At 45.7% G+C, this 12211-nt stretch overlaps 1 protein-coding gene across 1 annotated transcript in view; it reads left to right on the top strand.

Annotated features, from left to right (window-relative positions):
- Positions 1-12211, top strand: part of LOC142582244 (nephrin-like) — a 71817-nt gene that overhangs the window by 24313 nt on the left and 35293 nt on the right. Inside the window, exons 8-11 of the mRNA XM_075691707.1 lie at positions 2474-2688; positions 5779-5866; positions 8566-8702; positions 10323-10476. Coding sequence (XP_075547822.1) covers positions 2474-2688; positions 5779-5866; positions 8566-8702; positions 10323-10476 — 594 coding nt within the window. The remainder of the gene's footprint in view (positions 1-2473; positions 2689-5778; positions 5867-8565; positions 8703-10322; positions 10477-12211) is intronic.

Below are 12211 nucleotides of genomic sequence, written 5' to 3'. Positions count from 1 at the left end.
GCTGGACGCTGCGGTTCTAGACGCATTGCGCCCATCGCGGAAGGTTATAAAAACACCCACATTAGCACAGCAGAGAAGTGGCTACATCAGGCGGCTCGACTGATCAACTGTAGAAGCGTCATTCAAAACACACGGAATTATTCTCCACTTCTGACCACGTTTTCTTTACTTCCTTCTTAAATAAAAAGGTCGATCCAAAAATATTTTGACATACAACGGCTAAATTTGTTAATTTTCGCTTTTTCTTCCTCTGTGGCCGTTGCCTTGGCTCTTCCCCTTAGTAGATCGCTTAATTTCTCAACTCATTGCGACTCTTGTTTCCGGTTGCCAATTTTGTACTAAAATTGCTGTACAATTAGGGAAAGGCCAGACGAGGTAACGGGTGACAGTCATATTGCTTATGAATTTAGTGGCTATTGCAGGGTCTGATGATGAACGCTATTTCGCATTATTTTATTTTCCGCCTTATTTAGCCCATATCGTGAGTATATGGTTCCGAGGAGCTGCCAGCGTCGCGGCGAGCCGTGTTAGGATTGGTGGCTCAATCCCAACGCTCGTAACCCGTTGTCAAGATGGAGCCCGGCATGAATTAGAAGGTAGCTGGCCCATGCCGTCGTCCAACTTATCCATGCTGAGGACGTTGATGAAGGGAAGGACTGCTTCTCATCGAGAACGAGGAATATAGGTTTATTTACAGTATCTACATGCAGTTCACCAGTCTAACATGACTGCGAGAGAAAGTACATCAGTCTAACATGACTGCTTGAGAAAAGTGCACTGAGCAGCCGCACAACAGCGGTTTATAAACACACGGTCCTCCCCTGATACCCAGGTGACGGAAACGGCCGACCAGCTATCGTAAACAAGTCGCCTCTCTGTGGGACGGTTTACACATACACACTCACACACACACTTCGTTGCGCGAGGTTCACTGTCCGGAGCCGACGTCATACGGACTTCGTAGAACTCGGGGCTTGTGTCAGGAAAGGTGCCTTTTATTCCCCGAGCTGACCCCCGCAGCGCGGCCGGGTGCCCATTGTCTTGCGTCTCGGACGGCGCGTGGGAAGGAGCCTCGAACTCGGTTCCCGCGAGCACTCCCCCGCTCGCGGCAGACCAGGGCGGCGGTGGAGGCTCAGTAACAATAGTTGGTCCGCTGATCGCATTCAGTCACAACGGCGGCGAAGCTAGAGCGCAACGGTGGCGGTCCAACAAAAGTTGCCGCCGCTGTCGCAACTGGCTGGCAAAACTTGCACCTCAGCTGGGCCGTTCTTAACAGCCATCACTTGAGGAAATAATGAAGCCAAAGGCAAAGTTAAACGTAACTGGCGTTTTCTCCGGCCTCAACTCGTTCCACGAGCATACAGACCAGCTGACCACGAACCAAATCTCTTTCCTGGTTCCTATATCAGTCTAAACAACGAAGGTTCAACTAACAAAGCAACAGCGATGCGCGCGATCGTTGAATAGACGGTGACAACTGAACTCATCGCGGGTTAATCGCGTGGTCACCGAATGGATGATAAAATTGGCCTTCACACCCCAGTAGATGCCGATAACTACCGCCATCCAAAAAGAGTGAAAGAAGTGACAACTATTCCACTCTGTGAAGACGGAATGGCAGCAAGAGCTGACAACAGTCACAGCTCTTAAACGAAAAGCAAAATGTTTCACCTCCGCCGCGAGTCGGCCCGAAGGTAGTGCAATGCCGGGCCGACCCGCGGCGGAAGTGAAGCAGGCGTTATGCACTCCCCATACGTGGGCCCATCCCGAAGTTTCGAAAGGCGCCTTACAGGTTCCCAAACGCACAGGGGTATGTGCCATTGAGCTTGGACCCTTTCCGCACAAGCACCAGGATCGGCCCACATAATGATTTTTTTTCTGTTGAGGGACGCCGAAAAAGCTACCAAAGGTTAGTCATATACAGTTTTCGCTGTAAAAAGCAGCAAAATGTTGACCGCCGAATAGCTTGATTTGTCGGCGTTTTGGAATGTGTGTGAGGAGTCGTGGCGTGGGCGGGGAGGAGGGGGGCCGCCCCCCTCCTTCCTAGGTACGTGCCTGGCTCTAGGCAATATTATTAGATCGTGTCATCACGTCGGCTGCTTACAATATGTTCTTTCTATCTTTATTTTTGCGTTGGGAAGGGGGTGTTGGCTGTCTTTAATACATGTGCAAGGAAGCTGCTTACGCAGTGCGCTATAATATCTAAAATATTGATGTCTGACCACCTGTCGGTAACAATGGACCTTGAGAAGCTGACAAACTGGGTTGCTTACGGTTAGACGATGGACAAGGAAACTCAGAACCGGGAAATCGGGCATTTCGTTTTGTTTGCACTCATGTGATGGCAATACCTCGTGAATACATGCAAAACGTCCGTATAAGGCGTAGTAGGTTTACACATGGGCACTACGCGATCGTTTGGCTAGGTCGCCTTTCTGTTTGCAGCGCACTGACGTTCCGACGCGAAACGCAGTCCCTCCCGCTCGCGTCTTCATGGCGGCACCAAAGGAGGCGAAGGCCGGCGACCTGGTGACCGTCTCGTGCACTACGGCGCCCAGCAACCCGGCGGCCGAGGTGTCTTGGAGGCTGGACGGTCGCGCCGTGCAGCCCGCTTCAGACCAGTCAACGGTGCAGAACAAGAATGGCTGGATCACGTCGTCGAACCTCACCATCACGTTGACAAGGCAGGTATGCCCGCAGCCCTGTCACGCCATGCTCGGGGCTTGCCTCAGCTCTCTCAATTATGTGGGTCTTCTTGGAAAGATGGAGTTGCTGCCGCTCCTCTTCCTTCTGACACTCGTGTATCTTAGGCGAGTTGCAATAAAAGATGGGAGGCCACATTTAGTCAAACAATGATAACTGAGCTCACCTGATGGGCTCAGCTTATCGATACGTTCAGAACAACGCGTACCTTATGTAACCACTTTGCGCTCTAAACTCACGCTTTTCTGCCAAAGGTTCGACAGCTGTTAACAAAGCGGTAACAAAATATACAGGTGTTCATCAGTATTCCAGTCATGTAATAGAGTATCACCACTAGACATCATCAATAACAACAACAACAACAACACATGTGAGACCTTTGCTGGGCTAAAACCGCCACGAGCGATCCTCTGTACTCTTTACAGCTTCAGCCGACTGCATTCATTGCCTGTGAATTTTTGCCCGCCACTCTCCAGTGAGTTTACCTTGCCCAGGCATAAATTTCTACTCTAACGGAACATAGCATATATCTCTGGTATCCTAATATTTCTTTGATTCACGTATAATAGTGCATGCGTAAATTTAAACTCGATGTGCATCGCGGAATAGAGTAAAACGTTTAAGAACATTCATCGCCGCATGATCTGCTTGTAGCGACATGTTCAGATAGACAGGCCTTGCAACCTGAGCAGGCTTATAGCTCTGCCGCATAGCTTTCTTCTCCATCACTTCCCCCTACCCCCCCCCCCCCCCGTTGACGCAACCATTTGTCAATAAAACAAGTGCTGAAAAAAGTTGCAACGCAGGATAGTTTTCATAAAGTCAGACGCCGGCACCTTGTTTGTTTGTTCGATAGGCGTCAAATAAATCAAAGTAGCGTGGCATTGCAAAAAAAGGCGAGGTGTGCCACATCTCAAACTATATTACGGCTTCCATTGCGAACGATGGTAGGGTAACACTGCGCAGGAAAACATCTATCAATTCACTTCTCGTTACAATTGCATGTGTGTGCACTTCCTGTTCGCGTGCCTGTTCTAAAAGTAAGATATGTTTACAATTCTGTGCCAAGAGTGTTTCAAGCTGCGAGGTAGCTTCCTTCAGTTTTAAATGCCGTTCAACCATTTGCGTGAAGAAGGCAGCATAGTATTACTGCCTGGTCGATTGAAGCTCAACATGTTCGAGAAGTTTAAGCGGATAACACGTTAGATCCTAACTGCATCTTTTCGGTTTGATGCCGGCTTGTTCTAGACTATTCTGTGTCGTATTCTGGCAAAAGCCTTACTATCATCTTCGCCAATACTCTTTGTTATGCGACACCGGAATTTCACATAAAGAAACGTTAAGCATGCTCAGCACTAAGCTGTGCAAGATATGATCACACCAAGATATTCGGTAACGGGTAACAACTAAATAGTGTAGAAAACAAGCCCGTGATTCTTCTGAGCTAGCGAAACGTTACGAAACTCTGCGCAGGACATGGATCCCAATGTCTCAGATGTATCTATTTCTTGAGTACTCCACAAGGATAAGTACTGGGTGCTTATTGAAGGAAAAACGTTAGTCTTCCTTCTTTACGCATAAAAGCCGCTGAATAGGCAGATCCTAAAGCACATCGTCTATGCCTCTTTATTTCGCAGTAGGAGCTGCCCTCTAAGGTAAATGGAATACTTGTTACATACTTCTCCGATAAGTTATTTCTACAACAAGCAAGCTCCTAAATGCAAGAAAACCGACATTGATTAGAACCCTAATGGTACTCTATCCATTAAGAAAGAAGGCGGTTAGACGGACTTTTTATCGAGTGCAAGCACGTCAACGCAAGAATAAACCAGTGAGAAAACGAAATAACGTTACGCAAGACTTCTATAGTCCTGCCGATGGAAACCTAACCTGCCGAGAGACCTAACCGACGGAAACGGGTCATTACTGTTGAAGGTATTCCAAGTAGGCGCTAGCATTGAAAAATGGAGAAGCGCTACACTTTCGTACAGAGGACGTATGTGGTATAAGGCCTGAGCGCCTGCCTTATGAAAGTAACCTTAAATCGATATCGCTTTTCTCCATTCAAACTCTAATTTCGTCCGTAGGCTGGCTTTTTATAGGATCATCAACGTTACGCCATTCGCTAACCCGACGAAACGAAAGTCCTCGTGGGTTCTACCTTTACCAGCCTGAGATAACGGTGCTATTCGTGAAGCGATGCCCACAGTCGTGATTATTGAGCACAAATCAAATGGTCATTCACAGCGTGGTATTCAAATAGCAGCACATGTATACGCACACACAAGAAAAAGTGTTCTCGTGCCCTTCTGTCGGTTTATATTGTACTACATCTTAGGGACAGAAACAAATCACAAATCAGTGGCGTCCCATGGGGCTGTATACATTCCTCTGCAACACCAGTGTAGCAGAAGATTTGCCTAATTGTCGCTTGGCGTTACGCTTATTATTCGCCCTCGCACTAGTTGCTAACTAACTTATGTGTAAATCTACAATCGCAAAATGTAGACCTGTGCATGCGTTCATAATGTCTCAATTTGAAACATATTTTGATAGTTTCGTGATTGATGCTCAACAACTAATTGCACGTAGGCACTATATATTTGCACCAATAGATATACATCAACATTGTTAGCGAATTTTCCCATTTCGCTGTTAACTACACAATTACAAGGAATAGTTTCTAGCTGGTAATTTATGAACCACGGTAACATGCTATTGCTTTATAAGGCAGCGCTCAACTTCACAGTGTATTCTTGTATTTTTGTTATGAATAACCGCGCCAGTCTGCATCAGGCAGAATACTAGGCTCCGAGCATACTTGAAATGTTAGTTATTCGACGTTCTCACTACTGCCTGTATTTAGCATCCACAACGCAAAGAAACCTTTGTTCTTACATAACGTTGGTTTTACAGGTCACGCGCTACGGCTTCTAATAGCTGCTCGACATATTTAGTACAAGAAAGGCTTCTGCCAAAATAATAGAGACGCGCACGCTTACGTCTTCCACTGCCCACAGCGCATTCGTCCTTATTGCAATCCCCCACCCCCACCCCTTTTTTTTTCTCTCGTAGGACCCCGACGTCAAGTCTTTCACGTGCATAGCAGAAAACCACAAGCTGCAGGCAACAGTCGTCCAAACGGTGACAGTCAAAGTCATATGTAAGACACTGCTCTTCCTTGTGCTTCCTTGCCGACGTATCTTTCTCGCGTATTATGTAAATGTCGTGCCAAAATTAGCCAGCAACAACATTTTACAAGTGATGTATCGCGTCCGGTTTTTCGCAGCCTTGTCTTGATACGTGTGGCTTGACCCCCAAAGCTTGTCAGGCTTGTCAAGAATGGTATAGTGGTTGCGTGCTTTCGGTCTGCCTAGTGGCGGGTTCAAACACCTTGTAGAGTATATTGTGAACCGACTACCAGTGAAACGGTGATTGCGTGCAGCTATACTTGGCGTCTCATCGTGGAGCGCACAATTAGCCGCGTAGCAAACTAGCCACTGGATGTGATTGATAATTGTGGAGGCTGTTCGATGCGGCGTCACTTTAATTCCGGCTGCAGAGTCGAAACTCGGCGGAACAACGTGCTAGTGTACTGTGTTCTACTTTAGTCTTTAGATTTGTCCTGTTGCTCTTCCTTTCCTCTTTCCTCCCTTCCTTCCTATCTTCCATTTCTGTGTTGCTGTCACCTCCCTTCAGAAGAGTAGGCAGGCGTTGTGCCCCTTCCGGTGGCAGTTGCCAGCCTGCTCCTCGCCTTCCCTTTCCTGTTAACTGTATATATGTGTATATGTGTTCAAAACAAATAATAATAATAATAATAAATCGTGTTTTCACTCTGTGAACCAAGCATCTGATCTATAGGTTGCCCCTTTACGGGATGCTGGCTGACTACTCACAGTATTGCAGGCGTCGTGAGGCAGACTAATGAAGAAGTTAAAACAAGAAAAGGAACCAACCAAAGAGAAAAGCAGGCAGAACGAAGAAAATTCATATGTTTCTAGAATTCCTTATGTTCATGGCCTCTCCCATAGATAAAAAGAAGTAGCAGGAAACTACGGAGTAAAGGTGTTTTTTTTTTTCGGCAAAAAACAATAACAAAATATGAAGTGTTTGTTTGAAGGTAAGAATGACGTTAAGAATTATTCTATTATAAGGCACAAGTACGAGTTTGCTGAATGCATAAAGCATGTTGTTTATGGGATCCCTATGAATTCCGTGCACGTGGACATCGGACAAACCACCAGAGGTGTGAACACAAGGTAAAGCGAACATTTGTCTATTTTACAAGGACGTCCGAGCACACATTTGACTTTGCATTGCAACGAGTGTTCATGTAAGCCCGGCTTTGCCAACACTACCATTCTATTTAAGCATTGTAAAAAAACATCGAGGGAAATCATGGAAGCTTTTTATATTTCACAGCAAAAAGAAGGTTGTGTGAGTCACCCGTCCATTGTTATGTTAGACAAAAAAGTGTTGCTACTTTCCTTGTATCTATACATTTCCACACAATTCACGTGATCCTGAGGAATCCTGAGATGTTTTGCGCAGTTCTGTGGGGTGCTTAAGTCTAAAGTTTCCGCATAAATAAAAACAGTTGCTAGAAAGCGCTCGTCCTTGTGTGTCTTTCTTCGCCCCCGTTTGTGTATAGCACAAAGTTTCACGATGAATCAATTCAAACTAGGGCGACTCGCAGTGATGCCTAAATTCCAGGTGTTTGCCGATGGAACATGATGAGACCTGTTGCTTCAATTGACTGAAAGTGCTTCAATTGACTGAAAGTATTATTCGACACCAAAGCATGTTTACAATCACTTAAGCATGCCTTTCAAAAAAACTTTCTTACTGCTTGGCTTCTCAATGCCTGTCCAGAGTACACGGACGTAAAAAATATAAATGAAGTGGTACATTCTTTCGGAAGTTTCTCTTCAGTGTTACGACGTTCGGTCTATTATCATTATTATTATTTCTTGCTTCATAAAGCATGCGCTTCAACCTACGTGCAGACAACTAAGTCGAATAAAAACACTATAGAAAAGTTGAGACCAACGTTCTAGATTCACTACAGCTGTATTGAAACCGCTTCCACAACTTCATTGAAGAAAAATATGCTTGCTAAATCTGTATGTGGTTTCTTTCTTCTTCTTCAAATTGACCTGGAAAGTTTAGCTGTTTAGCGGATGACAGCTTTACTGAGCGTTTAGCGCACTATAGACAGGGACAGTTTAGACAGACGTAGACGAAACTATCCCAGTGTCCTTTGTGCGCTAAATGCTAAACTAAAATACCAGCATGCCCAAATTTATACACTATTTTATGGCCTTTCTTTGTTTCTAAGCATTTTCTGCTGGAATGTTAAGAGGGGAAATGTGTGCACATACTTCCATTGAGAAGCGCCATTAGAGTGCCCTCCGTCACTTGCCGCTTAGCTTAAAGGTGTACACTGAGGGTCAAATGTTTGAGTACCGCAAGATCTGAGAAAACGCTGAATATATCTGCAGCCTGGACACGCAGTCTGATAACCAGGATTTTTAATTAATACTACTACATGCTGACAGAGTGCTGTGCAGAATTACTCGCTGCGTTCAGAAATTCATGACATCGTGGTCATCCACGTTTTGGTGTCTGCAGGCTCATGTTTGCCACCACATTTACTAAGCACCGTACGCTTACCCTAAATCACCTGATGATCGAAACACCGGAATAATTTCTCTAGCACAGATATCGTTGGCAGTACTCGTGGCATATGCCACGAGGTGCATAAGTCTATCTACACGTTCAGGTCCCACGTGGGTAACGTGGCGCGTTTCTTCCTCGGCAATGGGGAACACAGTGAATCACCCTCCCTGCTTTGGTGCGCAGATCCTCCCCGCGCGCCTGTGATAATCGGCTACGACGAAGGCACCCCTATCGTGGCCAACTCGGTACAGCGCATAAAGTGCGTCTCAATCGGGGGAAACCCGCTGCCGTCGGTCAAGTGGTACAAGGGCACCAAGGAGGTAACGTCGCCGCTATCTCCAGAACTTTCCCTGAAGTCAGGCATTCGGAAATGCGCAACGGTTACATTTGCGCGGACTTGTGCCGAACAGCCTAAAGAATGCGACTGTGGCCGCTTTCCGTGCTTTATTTCAGGCCAGTATGATGGCCAGAAGGGACTTACGCGTCTACCCCGCAATGAGCGTAACATGTGTCAGACTTTTATTTATTTTCTTTTCAGTTCGCGAACATGTAACAATGTTGGCTATCCTAGTCATGTGTTTTTACTGTTCAATGTAACGCAATAAGAGCATTAAAAAATTAAGAGAATGCGGGGTGGTCAATCGTAATTCAGTTAATTTAGTTATTAGACGCTAAGGGAGAAAGTTTGTGTCATGTATGCGAGAGTTTTCGTTCTATTTGCATTGAGGTTGGAGAGTGCATGCGAAGTTCTTACTATGAGAGTCATTAAGGCTTTCTTTTGTAACACTGCGATAATAAATGCCTTGTATTTTTCTAAAAGAAATTCAAAGTCAATACAATTGACTTCGTTAATTAGACCCTGACGAGACCGACTAAACTGATTGAATTATCCGGTAGGTCGAATTAAATAAGAATCAACAAAAGCACCAGAACACATCGCTAATTCATTTGGAAGTACTTGTCCGATTCTAATATGTGCCTTAATCAAACGCGCGGTCACCCGCCGTGGTTGCTTATCGGCTACGGTGTTGAGCTGCTAAGCACGAGGTCGCGGGATCGAATACCGGCCACGGCGGCCGCATTTCGATGGGGGCAGAGTGCGAAAACATCCGTGTATTTAGATTTAGGTGCACGTTGAAGAACCTAGGTGGTGCCAATTTCCGAAGTCCCCCGCTACGGCGTGCCACATAACCAGATCGTGATTTTGGCACGTAAAACCCCATAATTTAATTAAACGCGTGGTCACTTTCTATGTGTCCAAAGTAATAAATCAACGTATAAATCACATTAGAGCTCTTAAGCAAAGTAGAAATCTAACGCGCACCTTATTTTCTTTAGCTTGAAAAATAAGCAGGGGTCTAATTTGTGTTACAAAATGACGGCTGGTTTTTTAAAGTCAGCTTCGCCGCATTACAGATGTGTCATGAAGTAAGGCATACGAACGCCGCGAACGTGGTTTTGTTTTAGCATCCGCTTGAACTGCGTGGGAAAGTTCCGTTCCGATTCTCGTGAAAAGAAAGTGCCCCTTAGAATTGGGTAAATGCCGTAATCAGACATTGTTAGCTATCGTTATTGCTTGAACTTTGTCCTGAGGTAAGCCGCAAATAGGTGTTTTCGACGGAAGATCGATGTTGTCCAACGCATTCACTGTCCTTTCTGAGACAGACGCTGCCACAAAAGGGGTCGCTATTGGGGTCACCATAGCAGTCATACGCGTGAATGCTAACTGGTCGAGTGCGAATTATTTGGTGAGGGCCAATTTTGTGAACGAAATAATGAAAGTTGTGCCCCATAGATATGCATGGGCACCAGCCGGGACCTTCAGTTGGGATCGAATAAACCGAAGTCGAATTAACAGAAGCCTACTATATGTGAAAACTACAATGTGCGAGCCGTTCCTCATTGCAGTTTGTTCTGCTAATTTCTTTTTTTTTTTCTAGTACTCATCGCTGTCTACGGTCACAGGAAGCGGAGTGTCGAGTGTGTTGGAAATCATGGCGCAGCCGGACGACAATCAGGCGACGTTTCACTGCAAAGCCTCCAATTCGGCCACCACGGAGCCGCTGACGACGTCCGTCAAGACGACGGTTATTTGTAAGAGGCCACTGAAACTTTGTTCACTTTACTGATTTTCACCTAACCACCGACCGTGCATAATAAGGAAACTGCGTTATTCGCAGCGACTTCATTTGTAATTAACGAATCATGAAACAAAAAGAAAATGCAAGTACAAAAGTGCGGAACACAATGCAAGGGCTTACCATCCACTAAATAAATGTAATTTACGAAAACTATATTGCGTATGCAACATGAGTATTACTGACATACAGCTGTAGTTAATGAGGCCATATGTTGTCAGGAGCCATTTAATTTTCGGTAAAGCTTCCCTTACCACCATGGCGGCATCCATTGCGCAAAAGTGATCGATTCCAGTGCTGACGGCTACGTGGCGACCATGATGGTAGCGACGTCCGATGCATGACGAAGGCCGACAAGAAAGAGAAATACAATGGGTCGTTACAAAATGCGGCTGCTGTTTATGAGTGAACTCAAACTGTAAGCCTTAAACTATACTGATCACATTGGAAACAGCTGTTCGCGCCTACTACGTGTTTGCCAGGATTCTTTAATTATTATTATCACCTAACTGCTGGTGGCTCATCTGATCAAGAAAAACACACACAAACATATACAAGCACAAACAATTAAAAAAATAAATGATGGGGTGTATGTGCCAAAACTACGATCTGATTACGAGGCCCGCCGTTATGGGAGCCCGGAATAATTTGGACCAGCTAGGGTTTTTAACATGCACCTAAATCTAAGTAAACGGGTGTTTTCTCATTTCGCCGCCATCGAAATGCGGCCGTCGTGGCCGGTATTCGATCCCGCGACCTCAAGCTTAGCAGCCCAACACCACAGCCATTAAGCAACCCCGGCAGATAACATTCGCACACACAAAAACAACACACGTCGCTCAAAAGTGCATTTCTTATGTGTTTTCTGTGTGCTGTCTTCCCTGTTGACCCTTTTCGCGGCAATCCCGTGTGCGCTGCCACGTTTGATCACGTGGTGACGCGTCCGTTGCTTGCCTCAACTGCCCCCGTTGCCTCCGTGTTTACAATGGGTGTGTATGACGCCGGTGCGGCTTAGCAAACCTCTGTTGTGGGAGATATCGTAGGCGGTGACTGGGTGGACGACACGAAGCTTTGGCCACTGCTTCAGAGAACATGTAAAAGCGCTTTCAGAGATGATTAAGCTATGTCTAAACGGCGCGGACAGCGCATATGGTGCTTGCTCTAAAAGCGGGGCTAAATATGTATTCCAAGTTAGCCAAACTTTCCGCTCATCACTTGAATTAGGATTAGCCTGTTTTGCACTTCCTTCTTTAGTTAGCAAATATATTGAAGCAGCAGCTTGTCACATTTCTGACTCAGTAAATTTGCTGATTCTGATTATTTCTGCCTAATCACTCACGAGTGAGCTCAGTTCCCATAGATTTGCTCTTGCTGTGCACAAGACTTGAAACATAGTTGTTTTGCACGTTGTAATACCTCGTAGCAAAGATGTATTATCGCTAGTAACTCGCTTACTCTTGTGGACCGTCACGAAACATTCAGCTTCGACCATTGGTGCTCTATCGGTGTAGTCCGTCATTTATTGTGCCTTTATAGTGCGCATATATTTAAGTGTGCGCCCATTCACTCATTGACACATTGGCGCTCGAGTGGGTGTAAGATTCCGCGCCAGTTGGGGTAGATGTGTATTCATTGTGCACGAAATTTACTATGAGAGGACGTGGCGCTACTCCCTGTGTCGTTGCTTAACG

This window comes from Dermacentor variabilis, chromosome 5 (genome assembly GCF_050947875.1).
Source record: "Dermacentor variabilis isolate Ectoservices chromosome 5, ASM5094787v1, whole genome shotgun sequence".
In the NCBI taxonomy this organism is placed as follows: Eukaryota; Metazoa; Arthropoda; class Arachnida; order Ixodida; family Ixodidae; genus Dermacentor; species Dermacentor variabilis.
This window is presented reverse-complemented; position numbering and strand designations above follow the sequence as displayed.